The sequence below is a fragment of the Terrapene carolina genome, unplaced genomic scaffold, assembly GCF_002925995.2.
Source record: "Terrapene carolina triunguis isolate 2854851 unplaced genomic scaffold, T_m_triunguis-2.0 Scaffold62, whole genome shotgun sequence".
NCBI lineage: Eukaryota > Metazoa > Chordata > Testudines > Emydidae > Terrapene > Terrapene triunguis.
This window is the reverse complement of record NW_020664413.1, coordinates 63911921-63932425: the sequence shown is the minus strand read 5'-3', so window position 1 is coordinate 63932425 and position 20505 is coordinate 63911921. Positions and strand designations below refer to the sequence as shown.

The window sequence follows — 20505 nt, the reverse complement described above, 5'->3', positions numbered from 1 at the left end:
TGGCCCTCACAACATCCTCTGGCAAAGAGTTCCACAGGTTGACTGAGCATCATGTGACGAAATAAAGTATTTAGTTTGTTTTAAACCTGCTGCCTATTAATTTCATTTGGTGGCCCCTAGTTCTTGTGTTATGAGAAGTAGTAAATAACACTTCCTTATTTACTTTCTTCACACCAGTCATGATTTTATAGACCTCTATCATATCCCCCCTTAGTCATCTCTTTTCCAAGCCAAATAGTCCCCATCTTATTAATCGCTCCTCATATGGAAGCAGTTCCATACCCCTAATCATTTTTGTTGCCCTTTTCTGAACCTTTGCCCATTCCAACATATCTTTTTTGAGATGGGGTGACCACATCTGCGTGCAGTATTCAAGATGTGGGCATACCATGGATTTATATAGAGGCAATATGATATTTTCTGTCTTATTAGCTATCCCTTTCCTAATTATTCCCAACATTCTGTTCGCTTTTTTGACTGCTATTGAACATTGAGTGGATGGTTTCAGAGAACTATCCACAATGACTCCAAGGATTCTTTCTTGAGCGGTAACAGCTAATTTAGACCCCATCATTTTTTATGTATAGTTGGAATTGTTTTCCAATGTGCATTACTTTGCATTTATCAACATTGAATTTTCATCTACCATTTTGTTGCCCAGTCACCCAGTAAGTTTCCAGGCACATAGCAGAGGATATAAAAGACCCCTGAAATATCTTTATTTTGCCTCTTTCCTGCTCAAAATCTCTAGTCTGGGGATTTACAACTAAAAGGAGCATCTTGAACTATGGACTGAGGACCTTCTAATCTTTTGGAAGTTACCAGAGAGACTTTACAAGCCAGAAATCTATTTCATCACTGCTACAAACTTCATAAGGACTTTGCAATCATTTGTAAGTATATGATCTATTAACCATTTACAACTCTTCTTTTATTAATAAATCTTTACTGGTTTACTAAAGATTGGTTGACTATGATATTTGGGTAAGATCTGAAATATATTAACCTGAAGGCTGTGTCTGATCCTCTGGGATTAGTAAGAATCTCACATATGGTGAATTAGGTTTTCATTAACCCCTCACCACATTAGCTCCCATCCAGATAAACAGTTCTAAGGGCTGGAATGCCTACATGGAACTATTTGGCTTCTAGTTAATCAGTGTGGTACTGCAGAAGCTCTTTTGTTACTGGCTTGATGAATCTAGTATCAGAGGGGTAGCTGTGTTAGTCTGGATCTGTAAAAAGCAACAAAGAGTCCTATGGCACCATATAGACTAACAGATGTATTGGAGCATAAGCTTTCATGGGGGAATACCCACTTCGACAGATGCATGTAATGGAAATTTCCAGAGGCAGGTATAAATATGAAGGTCAGAATCAGTCTGGAGATAACGAGGTTAGTTCAATCAGGGAGGATGAGGCCCTCTTCTAGCAGTTGAGGTGTGAACACCAAGGGAGGAAAAACTGCTTTTGTAGTTGGCTAGCCATTCAGAGTCTTTGTTTAATCCTGAGCTGATAGTGTCAAATTTGCAAATGAACTGAAGCTCAGCAGTTTCTCTTTTAAGTCTGATCCTGAAGTTTTTTTGCTGCAGGATGGCTACCTTAAAATCTTCTATTGTGTGGCCAGGAAGGTTGATATGTTCTCCTACAGGTTTTTGTATATTGCCATTCCTAATATCGGACTTGTGTCCATTTATCCTTTTACGTAGGGACTGTCCAGTTTGACCGATGTACATAGAGGGGCATTGTTGGCACATGATGGCGTATATAATATTGGTGGACGTGCAGGTGAATGAACCAGTGATGTTGTAGCTGATCTGGTTAGGTCCTGTGATGGTGTTGCTGGTGTAGATATGTGGACAGAGTTGGCATCGAGGTTTGTTGTATGGATTGGTTCCTGAGTTAGAGTGCACCATAGCTGGGTACAATGGTAATAGGACTCTGCAGGGGCCAGGTGAAGGTGGTTGGGGCTCAGCGGTAGAGGAGTGAGTTTGGGGGAGATGGAGCTCAGCAAGGGTGTGGGTGTGGGGTAGGTCCAGATGCAGCTGGTGGAGACTCAGTGGGATGGGAATACAGGTATGGGTGGCTTGTGAGGGTGGTCCAGGTGCAGGAAGAGTGGGGCTCTTTGGGTGGGGGGAGGGACTGTGAGTGCAGAGGGGTGAGGCTCAGCCGGAGGGTCTGGCTATGAGGGGTCTGGATGCACAGAGGTTGGGTAGATGCGGGTACAGGGATCCCTCCCCCTGCAGCGGAGGGGGGATCGGTGCAGGAAGCAGAGGGGGGAGTGGAGTTTGCAGAGCTTCCTTCATCTGAGGGAGAAATCTAGGGGTGGGGTGGGGTGGGGTGGGTCGGGTCTGGCCTGGCTCCACATGCTGCGCATGGGAAGAGGAAGTCCCGTCCTTCCCAGCCCAGCTAGGACTAGCAGCTGAGCCCAGTACAGGGTAGAAGGCACCTCCTAGGTCTTCCCTAGTCCTGCCTCTTGCCCCACAGTGATTTACCTCTCTGCCAGCTGCCCTGGGGTCCTGAAACATACTGCTGGGAAGAGTTGCATAAGCACTCTTGTGGCTTCCCTGTGCTTCCCCCTCAGAAAGTCATTTTTCTGCGGGGAGGCAAAGAAATCTGCGGGGGACAAATTCTGCACATGCGCATTGTCATGTTTTGTGAGACTAAAATTAAGACATTTTCTCATCTCCTACAAGAAAGCTTACTCCAAGTTCTTCCCCCAGCATTTTCAACCGCTTCGGGTGAGACCCCTTTTCATAGGATCGAGCCCACTGACAATTTTTCCCACACAAACTGACGGAATACCTACAAGATCATCAGTACCCCAAATATAGTTTCAAAAGTTTGTTATATTACCCTTAACAAGTTAACGCCTGCAGTTTTCTTCTTTGAAGATGCCACAATCTTTCGTTAGCCTGAGCTGAATGCTATTGAGTGGGGGCTCATTGTGAAAAGACAGTTACCTCGAAGAACGCCAGTTACGGAAAAAGGTAACTGTCTTTTCTTCGAGTACTTGCCCATGTCCACTCCATATTAGGGGACTCTAGTACCCCTGGAAGTGGGTAGCAGTTCATGGACATGTCGATTGCAACACAGCTCTGCCGAACCCAGAGTCGTCTCTGGCCCGCTGAATAATGGCATAATGAGAGGTAAACATGAATGGAGGACCACGTTGCGGCTCTACAGATGTCCTGGATAGGGATGGGCATCAGGAAGACTGCCGAAGACGCCTGCACTCTCATCAAGTGGGCTCTGAAAATCGACGGCAGAACCCCCACCAAGTCATAAAAGGTCCTTATGCATGAGGTAATCCAATTGGAAATCCTCTGTGAGGACACTGGGTGACCCTTCATCCTATCCGCTGTAGTGAGGAAGAGTTTACGGAAAGGCTTTGTACATTCTAAGTAGAAAGCCAAGGCCCTCCGGCCGCTCAAGGCGTGAAGACGCCTCTCTTCACTGGTCTTGTGCGGTTTGAGACAGAACACCAGGAGGAAGATGTCCTGGTTCATATGGAAGGTGGAGACCACCTTTGGCAGGAAGGCCAGGTAGGGCCACAACTGAACCTTATCTTTGCAGAAGACTGTGTACGGAGGTTCTGAGGTCAAGGCTTTAATTTCAGAGACCCGTCTCACAGACATCACCACCACCACCAAGAATGCAACCTTCGATGACAGGTGGGAAAGGGAGCAGGAACCCAGCGGCTCAAAGGGCAGGCCAGTGAGCCTAGAGAAGACCAAGTTAAGATCCCACTGTGGGACAGGGGCCCGTACCTGCAGGAAGAGTCTCTCCAGCCCCCTCAGGATTCTGACCATCATGTCATGGGAAAACACCGTCTGTCCTTGGATCAGTGGGTGAAAAGCAGAGATGGAAGTGTGTGCCAGGCCCTGGTTCCTCAAATGGAGCAGGTAGTCCAGGACAGCCTGTATGGACAAATGCCCAGTTCAGACGCCCAGCGGGAAAACCTCGTCGACTTGGCCAGGTAAGTAAGTCTAGTTGAGGGCTTCCTACTTTCCAGGAGGACCTGTTGGACTCCCTCTGAACAGGTCTTCTCCTCGGGGTTCACCCATACAGCATCCACGCCGAGAGGTGGAGGGAGCCAAGGTGGGGATGTAGGAGTTGACCAGGGTCCTGGGAGCCGCCACTGACAGGCTCATGAGCATGCTGAACCAGTGCTGGCAAGGCCACGTCAGGATGATCATGATATCAAGAGGGATAAGGTGCAGGTTCTTTGCCAGGGCCCTGGTGATGAGCGTAATCAGAGGGAATGTGTACATCAGGCTCCCTGACCATGACACGAGGAAGGCATCGGACAGGGAGCCCTTGCTCAGACCTTGCCGAGAACGGAACAGGTGGCATTGCCTGTTCTGGCTGGTAGCAAACAGGTCCACTTGGGGAGTTCACCACCTTTGGAAGATCATGCAGGCTACCTCTAGATGGAGCAACCACTCGTGGTGAGAGGAGAAGTCCCTACTGAGCCGGTCCGCCAGTGTATTCCTGACACCTGGAAGGTGACAAGCTTTGAGGTGGATCTCCTGGCTGATGCCAAAGTCCCATGGACGGGGCATCTCCTGACAGAGAGCCAAAGAGCACGCTCCCTCTTGCCTGTTGACGTAGAACATCGAGGCTGTGTTGTCTGTCAGGACCAGTACCACCTTGCCCAACAGGTGGGGGCAAGAAGACTGTGTGCGCCAACCAGACTGTTCGGAGCTCTTTAACGTTTATGTGCAACCGTACTTCGTCTGGGGACCATATCACTTGAGTCTGGAGGATGCCAATATGTGCCCCCCAGCCAAGGTCCGAGGCATCTGACACCAACTCGATGGAGTGGGGAGGGGTGTCAAACAGAACCCTTTCCAGGACTGTTCTGCGGTTGGTCTGCCACCGCAGCGAGGTAAGTATCGCGTGGGAAATGGTAACGATCTTTTCCAGGGGATCTCGGGACTGGGAATAGACAGTCACCAGCCATTGTTGCAGTGGCCGCATGCAGAGCCTGGCATGGCGGACTACATAAGTGCACACTGCCATGTGGCCCAGCAGGTGGATAGACAGACCCTGGCTTTAGTCAGAGGGAACACGGAGACTTCCGTGATGAGGTTCATCAACATGTGGAACCTTTCCAGTGGCAGGAATGTCCTGGCGCAGGTCGAGTCGAGGACCGGTCCGATGCACTCTATCCTCTGCACTGGCACTAACATAGACTTTGTGTCATTTGCCAATAGGCCCAGAGAGTGGCAAGTAGCTTGAAGTACCACGACATCCCTTTGGACTGGAGACCTGGAGCTGCCCTTGACAAGCTAGTTGTCAAGGTACAGGTAGATCTGGATACCCCGGTGCCTGAGGTAAGCCTTTACCGCCAACATGCACTTGGTAAACACTCGAGGTGCTGTCACCAGGCCAAACGGAGGACCAGAAACTGGTGGTGGTGGGGCCCCACCATAAACTGGAGGAAGCGTCTGTGTCCTTGAAAGATCGCTATGTGGAAGTGTGTCTCCTTCAAGTCGAGGACGGCATACCAGTCTCCTGGATCCAATGAGGGCATAATAGAAGCCACGAAAACCATGCGGAATTTAGATTCTTTAGTTACTTGTTGAGGTCTCGCAGGTCCAGGATGAGTCATACACTGCTCTTGGCCTTTGGGATTAAAAAAGTACCGGGAATAGAACCCCTTGTGCCTGTACTCGAGAGGAACTTCTTCCACCGCACCCAGCAGTAGCAACCCCTTTACCTCCTGTGCAAGGAGGCTCTTGTGAGAGGGGTCCCTGAAGAGGGACAGGAAAGGCAGGTGGGAACAGGGGGTAGAAAGGAACTGGAGGGTATAACCCTGTTCCTGTGCTGAGGACACATCGGTCCAAAGTTATAGCCATCCAGGCAGGGAGTAAGAGGGAAAGTCGGTTGGAGAACACTGCGAAAGACGGATCCGAGGAATAATCTAGTAGGTTGCCCTCAGGTGCGCCCTCAAAATGAGGGTTTGGCCCCCTGCTTATGCTGGGTTGAGCCCAACTGGGCAGAGGGTGGAGGCGGGTGGCTCGGACAGCGCTTGTAATCCTTGGCTCGTTTATGGGGCTGGTCCTGCCGAGGCTGGCTCCCCTGGCCCTGCGTCTGCTGCAGATCGAACCACTTACGCGCCGGGCCTGGGACGTAGAGACCCAGGGTCTTCAGGGTGGTGCGGCAGTCCTTGAGGTCATGCAATTTGATGTCTGTTTGCTCTGCAAATAGGGCTTGGCCATCGAAGTGCAGGTCCTGCACAGACTGCTGGGCCTCAGTGGACAACCCAGAGAGGAGCAGCCAAGAGGCTCGCCGCATGGAGATAGCGGAAGCCATGGTGTGGGCAGCAGCACCTGACACCGCCTGGAGGACCGTCCTGGCCGCGGTCATGCCCTCATCGAGGATCGCTCTGAACTCCTTCTTGAAAGCCTTGGGGAGCAACCCTTTGAACTTGGCCATGGTTTGCCCCGTATTGAAGTCATATTGGCCAAGGAGAGCTCGGTGGTTGGCTACTCTCAGCTGAAGGCTGGAAGATGAATAAACCTTATGTCCAAAAAGATCCAGCCTCCTGGAGTCTTTATTTTTGGGGGTAGCCCTGGGTTGTCCCTGCCTCTCCTTGTGGTTAACCACCTCTACCACAAGGGAATTGGGGGCTGGGTGGGAGTATAAGTACCCATACCCCTTGATTGGCACTAAGTACTTGTGTTCGGCCCTTTTAGAGAAAGGGGCTAGGGAAGAGGGGGTCTGCCACAGGCTCTTAGTGATCTTGGAAGGGGTAGAGCCACCGTGGCAGGAGCCAAGGAGCACAGAACATCAAACAGAGACCGAGCGCTCCTCCAATTCCTCTGCCTGAAGTTGGAAGCGACCCTCTTCAAAAGTTCCTGGTGTGCCTTGGCGTCATGCTGAGGAACTGGGTGAGGGGGTCCCAGGATAGCCTCGTCTGGCAATGACAAGGATGATGCCGGTGCCACAAGAACCTCCAAGTCCATTGGTGGTCCAGTAGCTTGCTCCCCTGGGTCCTCCTGGACCTGCAGGGCCTTACCTGCTGCTGCCTCTCCAAGGCTCCTGACACCGATCAGGTAGCCTGGGAAGATTGGGTGAACCCCCACCCCAAGGTGCCCAGGGTACCACTGCACCAGCCACTGAGCTTGAGGACATAGGACAGGTTTTGGTGCTGATAATGTAGTTGGCACCACCTATACCGGGGCTTGTCCCGCAGTTAGGGAACCTTGCTCTGAGCTGGAGTTACCAGCGGAGTGGTCGGTACCGGGTGACCAGGATTGGGCTGACCGGTGGCTCTTGTCTGACCAGTGCCAGTCGCTGCATCCCAAAGCCAACCTGTCCTAGGTGTTTGGCTGATCTGTGTAAGATACCCGGCCATCCACGCCTCCCGCTACTCGACCAGTACGTTGAACGGGACCAGGAGCTACTACGGGCCGGTTGCATGGTCCTGAATAAGGCGACCTTCCTTTTGGAGATGGGCGATGACAGCCAGATGATCGGCGGTCTCTGGTGACCAGAGGTGACAGTAAGCCAGTACGGTCTGGTACACTGTGCCGGACTGGACCGGCTTCCCCAGTGGTGATTTAAAGGGCCCAGGGCTCCAGCCGCTGCGGGGAGCCCCGGGCCCTTTAGATCACCGCCAGATCTCAGGTAGCCGGGCTCGGGTGGGGATTTAAAGGTCCCGGAGCTCCGGCCCCTGTGGGGAGCTCCGGGCCCTTTAAAGCGCCGCCTCAGCCCTGCTGCTGGAGCTCCAGTGGCGCTTTAAAAGGCCCAGGGCTCCCTGCAGTGGCAGGAGCACCAGGCCCTTTAAATCCCTGCCCAGCTGCCAGAGCCCGGGAGCCAGGCTCCAGAGGCGATTTAAAGGGCCCAGGGCTCCCCACAGCAGCTGGAGCCCCGCACACTTTAAATCACCTCTGAAGCCCTGCCGCCACTACCCCAGCCCTAGCCCGAGCCCTGCCACCCCAGGGTAGCGGCAGCAGGGCTCCTGTGGTGATTTAAAGGGCCCAGAGCTCCCAGCCACAGCCGGAGCCCCAGGGCCTTTAAATCTTCAAAGGCCCCGCCTCTTCCGGTTGAGGCCACACCCTGCTCAGGACTGCGGCGTACCAGTAAGTCCTTTAAGTTACTTTCACCCCTGCTGGTGACCAATCAGTCCCAGGTCCTTGAAGACAGTCGGGACCAGTCCCGGAGTTCTTGCCAGGTGACACGTGCCTCAGAGGGTCTGCACCAATCTACCGGTGAAGTACTCCTCAAGTCCCTCAGTCAGTATCCCCGGTGCGGGGTCCAAAAAGGGCTCCACTGAGACGGCCTCTCCAGTCCAGAAGAGTGGCGGCTGCGGGGGGGGGGGGGGGGGGAGGGGGGGGGGGGGGAAGAGATGGCGAATGCTGGCGGGACGTTCCTCTCCATGGGGAACGGTACCGCTGAGGCAAGGACACATGCATAGGTCCCAATGCAGGTTTTCCCTGAGATCGGGGTTCCACAGGAGCCAGTGAGAGGGCAGCACCAGAAATGTCAGGATCTCCTGAGCTGTTTGAAGGGCTTTAGGTGTTGACAGCACCTGAAGCTGGCTGGGGCCTGCATCACTATCTGGAGTTCCAGGCAAAGCATGGGATGGGCTGCACAGCTCGACTTGAGGTGGGGCCCAACTTCTGGCACTGGTGCATGTAGTGAGTACACACACCTAATATGGAATAGACATGAGCAAGCACTCAAAGAAGAATCATACAATACTTAATTTACATGTGAACAGAGAAACGTTTGTCTGAAAGAAAGCCTGCTTTTCACTTTTGCTGGTTGACCAGTCCCTAGATACAGACCATAAAAACATAATTCAGTTTAAATACTTAATTCCTTACACAACATGTAATGGGTAGCAGGTTTAAAACAAATAAAAGGAAGTAGTTCTTCACACAGCCAACCTGTGGAACTCCTTGCCTGAGGAGGTTGTGAAGGCTAGGACTATAACAGGGTTTAAAAGAGAACTAGATAAAGTCCATTAAGGTTAAGTCCATTAATGGCATTAGCCAGGATGGGTAAGGAACGGTGTCCCTAGCCTCTGTTTGTCAGAGGGTGGAGATGGATGGCAGGAGAGAGATCACTTGATCACCACCTGTTAGGTTCACTCCCTCTGGGGCATCTGGCATTGGCCACTGTCAGTAGACAGGATACTGGGCTGGATAGACCTTTGGTCTGACCCAGTATGGCCGCTCTTATGTTCTTAACATCAGTGCATGCTTTCCACAATGATACCAATGACCTGTGTGACACAGGCTTTCGTTAGAGACCTCACAAGAGACTTTTTGGTGGACCACAATGTGAACTCCAGGCCCAGGGGATTCCTGTAATGCTTATGCTTCCCCTATGCCCTCCACCAATTTAGATCAGGAGATCTCTTGGTCACACTGCCATAGGCTGATTGCAGGCCCTTAAAACACATCCATAAGACAGTTTTAAAACACTGGGCCAAATTCATCCCTAGCAAAACACATTGTAGTCAATGGAACTCTGCCAGATATTAATTTGATTCATATAGTACAGCGGCATCTAGCAAATACCTTAAGAGTTATTTCAAGGGCTGGGCCTGAGCAAGGAACTGTTAAGAAGCACCGTACAGGTAAAAATGATCATCTACTGGACTGGACTTTAAAAGACCTGAGTTCAGTTCCTGGTCCTACCACAGACTTCTTGTATGATGCCAGGCTAGTCACTTAATCTATCCTGAACCTCAGTTTCCCCATCCAAAAAATGGGGAACACACCTGTTTCACAGGAATGTTGAGAGGATAAAACCCATGAATGACTGGGGTGCTCACAGATTACAGAGAATCAGTAAGAAATGAGACAAACACCATGTAAGATCTTCTGGTGATTTATTCAGTGTAAGGGTTTTGTTCAATTTCTTTTACTGAATAAAAGTTAAAAAATAATAAAAAACCAACCACCCCCCAAATCCCCAGAGAATGCTGAATCTGCTGATAGCAAGCATGCCCAATAAAAACATTGGGACAGCTTCACACCTAGGGTGTCATAGTACCATCTGCTCGTTCTCAGGAATTTTCTGTCCAAAGACTGCTAAAAGAAACTCCAAACAAGATCAGAGGTGGTAGAACAGAGACTGTCAAGAAAATGCATTAGAAGAGATTCCTTCAAAACTTATTCAGCTGGAGGCAAGGAAGGACGAAAAACAGGAAAGTGCAGAATTTTGGACAGTAGGCTCAAATTAAATGAAATCTATGAAGGCAGAATACAAACTAATTTTAAGGGAATTTGACTGTTCACATAGGACACAAAAGAAGAATCCAGAAATGAAGTGTTCCTGCAGCCATAGGTAATCCAGAGCTATTTTCTGTTATGGAAAAAAAATCTAGATTCATAACTTCTTGGACAAGACATAGAAGACGTGATTATCCCATTTAAAAGGCTCTACATCATTTTTATATGGAAAGAAGATTAAAAATACATCCAGAGGAAACTGCTCCATCATAATCCTGCTTGCTTTGTGTACTATAGGAAAAATAGAATTGAATGAGAAGACAGGACATCTTATTCTGGAAGTGAACGTATAAAGAGCTAAAGATTCCATTTTTCCATATGGAAAAACTCAGTTACTTTTGACAGCAATTACATTCTGGGATCAGCCACCACATTACTTTATACTGTTCAAGGCAAGAACAACAGCAAAAGTAATGATGTAGGACTGAAACAGGACAAATGAGGACTGAAACAAAATCGGGGTGAAGCAGCATGATAGAACAGAGCTCCACTAGGCCCTATCTTCTATTGGCATCCGGTCCTGAGAGCTTACACCAATGGTATAAGTTAGAGCTGCTCCATGCAAAACTCCCAGGGGGCAAGAAGCAGGAGGGGTCCGACAGGGGCGGGGGCCGGGCCATGCCTGGCTGTCTGGGGAGGCACAGTCTCCCCTAACCAGCCCTCCATACAATTTTGGAAACCCGATGCAGCCCTCAGGCCAAAAAGTTTGCCCACCCCTGCCCAAGATAATGGATACTAACACATCCTAACTGTTTGGCACACAGTAGTCTTGGTTTACTGAAAGTGCCAGTTATTAAAATTAAGACAATTGCGGTCTCTGCTTAAGTTTAACAGCCTATGTTTCATCTTCTTAGAGAAAATGAAAGCCATGGACACAAACTATAAATAACCATGATTTCTAAGTTGAGGGTGTGGGCTGTATAATGCTTACTGTACTTTTGGATACCTACTTGATCTATGCACCACAATTGCATAAATACTGCATTTCCTTAAAGTCTGCATTTAAATAGTGGATGAAATTCTTTTATTATGGAATTGGGTGTAAAATATACAGCAATTGAACTGAAGCTATAGAGGAAGCATAGGTGTGCCAGGACATTAGTTTATGGTGGAATTTAGCCAAGACAGAAGGATTACCACTTGCAAAACGTGCCAGGAAATCTCAGGGCTACAGGTATTCATTGCCTCAGTTTTGCTTCACATAAAGATGTGTTTCTTAGCACAGTGTGAGGATATTGATTCAGCAGGCAATCAGAGAGTACTTGCTGAGTCATCAAAACCACTTGCTTCAACACCTGGGTTATCTAGTAAATGAGCACTGAACAACCTAGCAGATATGCCTCATAAAATATGCAGTAAACATTTAATTATGAAAGCATTAAGGCCAACAAGTGTGATTTAAAGTACCTTTGTTTTGCACTATCCTACCATCTAATGAAAATGATTGACATACGCTGTTGGCAAAAACTATGATTTACAGTGAACATTGTATTAAATATCTGAATATCAAGTCCAGAAGCAAAAAGAAACCTTTTAGCTAGAACACAAAAAAATCATATTGAACTTGAGGCTAAATATGGGCATGGTGCTTTTTGCTATCAAAACTGCAGGACGCTTTAGGTGTTCATACAGGGCATATATACACACCCCAAGTGCATCATATATCAAGTGTTCCTGTGTAGCAGTCTTACAATTCAATAGAGAAACACTTATGAAACAGCTGAAAGACTGGGCAGTTGTACACTGTCAAAAGATTAGACTAATAACATTGTCCATTGTTCTGGATTTTAAGTGTCAAGGGCATAGTCAGATGTAATTACAGTAGATTTGTGAAGAATTGCAAATATTTCCAATGCTTCAAAAACCATACATTTTAAAAACTGAATCTGCTTTCAGATGTACCTCTTATTTTCAGAATTTTTCATCCAAGGTTTAATATTGACCTCAGAACTGATGAGTTTACTTACTTTAGTGTGTGTGTGTAAGTCTTCCCTCGGTTGTCACTGAGAACTAGTCACTTTCATTAAAAAAAAAAAAAGTTACATTCATTTGCCTTTGCAGAACAAAGATTATGACACTCACTCACTGCATAAATGATGAAAAATATATAAAAAAATTGATGGTATAATGGAAAGGAACGGTACCTTACACTATGTGACCATAGTAAGCCAAACCAAGTAATTTTTCTGCAACTGGAAATAGCATCTGAAGTCACTATGGTATACTGAAAACAACTGTTCAAGTTGTGATCAATTCAAATCCTCAAGGATTTTCCTAGTCCCACCTAAAGGCGGGTAGCTGGCTGGCTCTGTAGGGAAGCATATGATCTGGTCCTAGCAGCAGCAGAAGTTTTGCTAAGAGCCAGCCTACAGTAGGGAGGGCTGAGTTGGGCCTCTCTGTTTTAGTGAGCACCCTGCTTTGTCTCTCACCATTTTGGGGTTCTTGGTGTTATTTTGAATTCTTTAAATAAAAAAAAAATAAAAAAAGTGTCATGTTACAGCCTTCCAACAAGAGTATTTATGTTTTTAAAATTAACATGTGGGTGTGTGCTGTGAACATAACAAAAATCCCATCACACCACTACATGGTATTCTATTGCGGTTTTAAAAATCAAACTGTAAAAGGTAGAAGTATCTAAAATTAACACTAGTTGTTAAATGGGTCATAATTTGATCACAGCTCTCATTCAGCCAAGCAGCCAGTATATACTTTCTGGTTTTTTTAATAAAAGCATTTGAGTAATTCTACTCCTGTTCAGCAAAGCATTTAAGCACATGTTAAACAGTGATTAAAGCACATGCTTCAATGGAACTTGGCTGGATCAGGGCCTAAATATTTTATTTAACTCATTCCATTTAGAGAAAAGTATCCTAACACATTTTAGTGAATTAAGTCTACTTTTTTCTTAAAATATTGAGCAATGCATGAAATATATAACAAGACAGGCAAACAGTGAATAGAGGAATATCAGGGTGGATGGAAATGAATTTATTTAAGCTCTGTTCTCATAATTACATCATATCTAAATGTTTCTAGATATTTATGCCATAAGAAGTATAAAAGGCTCTATCCATACTTATATTCAATAATTAAGAGTGTTCAATGTCTAAACTTTAAGCCAATAGAAATCAATTTGATTACTGATGGAGTAATAACAGTTTTTTGAAAACTCTTACTATAATTTGTGCATCTTCAGCCTGCTCCTGTACTGTCTGCAAAGCCTTTACCAGATCTTCATCACCTTCTAGGAGACTAAAATCATCATCTGCTGGAACCTAAACCCAAATATAAATGAAGTCACATCAATGCATATTTTAATGTATTATACTTTCTTCCAGAATGTAATTAAGTCCCAACAGCACACAGTAATTTAAAAAAAAAAAAAAAAGTCTTATGCTAGTAGACATATTAGAAGCTTGGTGTTATAATTACACAACTGATTATTGCTCTACTTGGCGCTGAAGCATACAATATTTATTTAAACACACACACACACACACACACACACACACACTCTCAGAGTGGTATCCTTGCCCTATTTAAATCAGTGACAAAACTCTCATTGACTTCTTTGGAGATGGACTTTCAACTCTGATCTCTCAGCACTTGATCCGAGGCTCAGTGGAAAGATTCTCATGGATTTCACCAGGCTTAGGGTAAGAGCCTGCTGACTGACATAGTAGATTATTTGGGGAAGAGTGGACTCACTGCTGGCCCAGCCTGGTATAATAGTCTCTCCTCATTAGCACCTTCTGCTTCAGTCCTACAGTGGTGTCATCTTCTCACAACTTGGTCCTCCAGGCAGGTCCCTTAGAAGTCTTACCCTTTCAGAGGTGTCACTGTCTCACATGAGTAGTATCCTATACATGCTAATTACCACCATAGCATTTTCTGCTCATATTAGATTCCTTTACAGTCCCACTTCTCTCAGAGTAAAATTCCTAGGCTTCCCTCAGCCTTCACCAACAAAGCACAGAAAATCCCAGAGAAACCAAACCTAACTAAAGCAGCTTCTGTCCCTCCAGAATTGATCTTTAATCCCACTAGGTTCCCTCCAGCATCCTGGTATAGAACATCCACCACCAATACTACTTCCTTAGAAGCACTACTTCTCCAATCCTAAGCACAAAATTAGCTCTTCTCCTACAACTACCCTATAATTCCTTTTCCAGGCTAAGAGAACTCTTTCCCTCACACATATACCCTCTCTTGTAGTTTTTCACTTCCCTGCTTAATGAGACAACCCAGCTCCTCCAGCTGGGTCTGATAACAAATCAACCCTGACACACCCTCCAGGTGCAGGAAGATGGGCTAATTGAACTCTCCAGCTCCTACTAACACTTTGTTCACCAGTGTGGGGTTTACACTCCTTCACACAACTACAATTCAAAAAGAGATCAAGCACAGGCTTTAGTTAGAGGATTTTGTTTGTATCAAAGACCAATACATTAATATACTGAAAACAATATCCAAGAAAGCAAGGATATGTTATATAATAATATAAACATATTTAAATAATGAATAAGCTGAAATTATGAATAATTTCACTATGAATAAGCTGAAATCAGCTAAACTGAGTTACTGCTACCTTTTAAAAATTATCTAAATGGAAATAAGACATAAATCAAATGTTACTAGTTCTTTTTATTAAGTGAAAATATACACTGAATATCATGCATATTTTAAAGTATGCTTCATAAAATAGGATTTACTTCTTTGGTACTAAGATATCTTAGTGACTGGTGCATTTAAATAAAAGAAGAGGTGGATACTACAATACAGATCTCTCTTAAGACTGTCTCCTAAGTTTTGAGATCTACTGATTACAGGCACTATAAAAGAAAAAGGTATTATTATTATTGGCAATATTATTATTAAGTAAATTACCTCTTCATACTGATAATCATCTTCTGAGTCTTCTGTAATGGTAACTTCTGTATGTTTTGTCAAGTCTAAAGCAGCTGACATATGTGGTGCTTTCCAATGAGAATTAAAATAATTTTTATATGATCATTAAAAAAGAGCAGTTATTCATAAAGCAGTAATTATCAGCCTCTCCCCTGTTCTATGTAAGGCCAAATTTCATATATTTAGGGCTAACTTTGGCTCTTAGATGCCCATACACAGCTCCAATGAAAGGCATGTCGCTGCATTCAAGAACAGAATTTAGCACTCAAACTTTTCACTGCAGGATTGCACAGCATTAAAATAACACCTATTTGCTCTGCTATAGCTAGATGCCAGTTGCTGTGCTTAATATAAACAATAGGCCAAACTCTACTCTCAGGTACATAGTCACAGTGGCTATATTGCACCAGGGGACTTTCACTGTCATTATGCCTCTGGGTGAATTTCATCCTTTTAGAAAGCTAACCATTTTTTATGAGGTTTAGAGATCTGATATAGCAAATGCACATCTGTGGGATCCACCCTTTGGGGAAAAATAATAGTAAATTGAGCACTGAAGCTTCTGTTATGTTGGTTTAACAGTCCTACATCTCCTTTAGTTACATTAGGGAAAAAAATGGATTAACTGATTTTAATGGAAGGATTGAGAGGTGTGTGTTTCAATGAATGCTTTACAATCTCCTTCTAGCAAAGTGTCCCAGCAACAGCCCACGTGCCCATTAAGTTGGGCAGGGAGAATGTAGCTGAGAACAGTTGCTCTTTGGACAGGACTTTGAAGAGCTGTCCTGAAGAACTGGAGCCTGACCAACCTTCTAAGAGTTTAGAAGCTGTCTGTCTCCTGAGTCTCAGCTCCCCGCTCCCAAAGGCAAATGCTGGAGACCTTACATTATCAGCCAACTTTGTTCTTTTCATGCTCTTAACTGGAGGGGGAGGGGGGGGAAATTGGGCAGCAAAGTGGTCCAGGGACCACTAACTGTTTGCTAGAGGGGCAGAAAGAGCTAAGTGGCTGCAGCTGCTCTAGTGTTCACAAGATGAGACAGGGAGGGAGGGAGAAGAGTTACTGGGAGCAAAATGCACAACAGGGAAACCATTGGTTTGTTTAAGTTGCTCTGGAGATTGGTAGGGAGCAGCAAAAGCAGAGGAAATCTGGTGGCAGACTTGATTTGGGAGGTCAGGAGTTTTGGTTGATTGAGTTTGGTAAGTAGTCTAAGAATCATTTTTTAAAAGCTAGACACCCTATGATCAATTCACTCTTCATCCTTTCACTGTACATAAAGTGACCATGTTGCTACTTTATGTCTGGGGAAGGTATCTTGTGAATGAGACTTTAAAAAGTGAGGTCCTATTTGCACAGCATGGATACTAAGGCCCAACTTTTTATAAAGGAGGGGCCAATGTATGTGTGCTACTTATGTATTTGTACTTGACTGTGATTATGTGCCTGAATCAGATATTTGTACACCTGCCAGTGCTTCCTAAAATCCCTGGTTTATTTGGAAAATTGTCCTTGGCTGTATTATATTTTATCCATATATGTGTGTCTATATATTTGGAGAGAGAGGGGCAAGCAAAGGAAAAAGTTAACTGTGTTATTGCCAAAGGTCAAGGCTTCATTAGCTGAAGTTACAAAAATCTTTTGCTGATTGGAAATGAGCATTTAAGAAGAGGGGGTTATTTTTAAATTTGCCTCGGTTATACATACAGCAAAGGGAGGTAGTAATTTACATGTGAGGTTTAGAGGGCTTGCCCCACAAATGCTTTTGAGCTATTGGTTGATAAGTCAAAAAAGTCTTCATATGCTGGGAACACTTTTCTCCCCACTCTCCAATAACTTCATATCATGAATGGATTTTGCTCCAGCTTTTAAAAAAAAACAAATAAATAAATAACAGAGCTGAGACTAGCAATAGCAAGTTTCAGCTACAAAGGACTTTTCAGAAAGCTACGCGTGCATAAATATAAGTTTATAATAGAAATCACAATGTAACTGTAGCTGCTTTAATTATAGCAAAGGGTATAATAAAAGTAACATTTGAGGCAGGTATGATCTAGTCATCTGGGACTGGGACTCACAAATGTGTGAGTTCTAGTTCTGGCCCTGCTACTATCGTGTTGTGGGGCCTTGGGCAAATCAGATTAAATGTATGGTCCTTAGAGTCCCTTATCCGTAGAACGGGGATGATAAGTTGCCTACCTTGCTGGGTATATAACAATTATGATTTACCATTAATTCACTAGCACCATAACTGAATGGTACTTTAATTAAAGTTTGCAAAGGACTCGGAAGCTGAAAAATGTACTAAGAATTTATAAAATGATGATCAAATAATAAAAAACGGGATAATGTCACTGTAATCAATTAAGCAGCCTTTTGGTACTGTCATATTGTAGTAGTAAATAGAGGTTTGAATGTTTATATGGTACAATTTAAATACAATACTGTGCATCCAGCAATTTGGCTAAAAACATTTCTCTCACTGGATGCTTAATTGTATAATGAGAGAGACAGATTTTGTCAAATTGTTTTACATATGTGCAACACTTCATTTCTTTTTCTCCATATTGACAATTCTATTCTACAGTTATAGAATCTTTTACAATGTGGATAGAAATGTCACTATGTCATATCCACCAGACATTTCAAACTAATGCAAATGCTCTTGGTGATTTAGGTGCTTCCAAGACGGGTAGTTTGCTGCTAGTTTTTTAAAAGTGTTTTACTGACTTGATAGCCCTTATGTGCCATTATGGTCTAGACTACTGTGTTATTGCAGGTGCTATGCATGTGGAATAAAACCTCATGTTAAAAATCTTGAAATTTTTCTTCAAAAATCATATTTCAGATGCACAATAATCTTTTAAAGACCAAATTCCTCATTCAGCTACATTTTTGAGCAAACATTGTCTACACATTTTATTTTAAATGTCTTTTATAATATAGACACTCTTATTTAGTGCCTTTTATTAGCCACAGGGCACTGAAGAATTTCTGTTTTAAGGAAATAGAAACTGAATCACAGAGAAGTGGATTACATAGGGTCACAAAGGCTACGTCTACACTACGGGGGGGGATCGATTTCAGATATGCAAATTCAGCTACGCGAATAGCGTAGCTGAATTCGACGTATCTGATCCGACTTATCCCGCTGTGAAGACAGCGGCAAATCGACCGCCGCGGCTCCCCCGTCGCCGGCGCTAACTCCTACCTGGGCTTGTGGAGTACGCGCGTCGATTCGGGGATCGATTATCGCGTCCCGACGAGACGTGATAAATCGATCCCCGAGAGATCAATTTTCTACCGCCGATCTGGGCAGGTAGTGAAGACCAGCCCTTCCAAGGTTGGGAACAGAACTCAGATCTCCTGATTGCCAGCTTCTAAATATACAAAACAAAACAAACCTGAAACCACTAACTTATAATTTGTCTTTGCTCTTTTTATAACTGAAAAGGAGTTAAACTGATTGTTTCTAAATGTCATAACTCTGAAATAAACCTTCTAAATTGCTGTACTGCAATCTAAAATTCCTATATTACTTGTATAAACTACTGAATTAAAAATAGATCTTTAGGGAATGATTGGATAATTCAGGCCCTTGATGACAGAATTAGAACCTTTCACTCTAAGTCAGTGGTTCAAATATTGCCAAGTGGAGGAACAAGCAAATGTGGGTTACCTTCTGATAAGTATTTGGTGCCTTATGGAAAAGGCTTGGAAAAAACTTACCAGACGCTTGCTACAGAGAGACAAATAGAAAAAGGAGTAAGAGGCAACAGCTCCAGTACTTCAGTTGTTGCTCACAGCTTTCCCAAGTAGCAACAGAAAAGTGACATTGTTATGGTTCTTGTTAATTTCACCCAGAGATTCTAAACAACAACAGTGACTATGGACATTCCCACTGTTACTATTCAGAACCCCTAGGTGAAACTAACAAGAATCAGGACAATTTCACTTTTCTGTTTCCATACCAGTGGCGGTGGAGTCATCTGTTTGTAGATACAGCAAGATGGCTCTGCATCAAGCTACAGTCAGTTCACATCGAGAAGGTCTTCTTAATCGTGAGGGCTGGAGACTTAGCTGTCTTCGTTCAAATAAAAAAATTAAATTCTTTGCTAACTTATGGGTTATTCCCCCCGGGTTCCCAGGGAAGTTCACTACAGATGCTCCCCGGGTTACGCAAGACCCAACTTATGCAAATTCGCACTTATGGAAAAAGTTCCATAAGCCATAAATAGGATTTTCAAGTTGCAGAAATTTTTGCATAACGTATGGGTATACGTTTCTGACTTACGCAAAATTCGAGTTACGCAAGGCTGAACGGAACGATTGCGTAAGTCGGGGGGCGTCTGTATTAGCCAGCAGCAAGTAGGAGAGTGTTGGTAAAATAAATTGGTAATCTCAGGTTTTTCCTATCATAATTACGTGATTTTGGCCTGGCTCCCACTGGACAGGTCTGAACCTGGCAAATACAACAATATGGGCATCGAGTGAAGCTTTTACTGCAGATGTCACTGAGAAGCCTGTCTGAATGGGCCACAGAGGTGGTCCTTCCCCTTCCCCAATCCTGGACAGAGCTCAGGCCGGGAGGCGGGGGGTGATCCATGCAGTAACACTGATCCATGCAGACAACTAGGGGACCCCAGCACACCCCACCCTACCCCACGGCTTGAACTTGCCCTGGACTCAAAACCAAGGGTGGGGGGTGCCTGATATTCATGGAGATTTGTTCTCAGTTGAATCAAACTCTCCAAAAATCCCCAGAGGCCAGAGCCCGACAGCCCTCCCCGCAAAGCGAGACTGAAACCCCCAACACCCCCCTGCCCTGGGTGAAGATCCCCGGCTCCCCCTCTCCCGGGGTGAACCCCCAGAAACCTCCCGCCCCCCCCCCCGAGCGAGGAGCCCCCGGGGTGAACCCTCAGCAAACCACCCCCGAGCATCCCCCCCCTTATCCCAGCGCTGCCCAGCCAGGACCCAGGAGCCGCTGAGGGGGCGCGGGGAGAGGATACGCTGCAGGCAGAAGGGCCCCTCGGCTCCGGCCCCCGCCGCCTCCCCCTCCATCGCCGGCTCTCCGGGTCGGTTGTTTACACTCCGCTCTCGCCGTTGCTAGGGTTCCCCGCAGAGCCTCTCGCGAGAACAAGGAAGCCGCTCGCCCCTTCTCTCCGCCTGCTTCTATCCGGGTTTCACGGGGAACGGACGGGGGGGCTAAGGCAAGAAGTGGGAATGGCTGGACGCGTCCCGGTCGCCATAGCAATCGTCCCTTCTCGGTTACGGACAGGGGAAAGTCCAATGGCGCTTCAGTAGGGCGGTGCCGAGGGACCAACTGGCCAATCGGTGTCGGGCAGG

At 45.6% G+C, this 20505-nt stretch overlaps 1 protein-coding gene across 1 annotated transcript in view; it reads right to left on the bottom strand.

The window, feature by feature from the left end:
• The window catches only part of SPAG16 (sperm associated antigen 16), a 702831-nt gene extending 682611 nt beyond the window's left edge, over positions 1 to 20220 (bottom strand). Inside the window, 3 exon segments of the mRNA XM_026647788.1 lie at positions 13433 to 13531; positions 15144 to 15190; positions 20169 to 20220. Coding sequence (XP_026503573.1) covers positions 13433 to 13531; positions 15144 to 15190; positions 20169 to 20220 — 198 coding nt within the window.
• Positions 20221 to 20505: the final 285 nt, after the last annotated feature.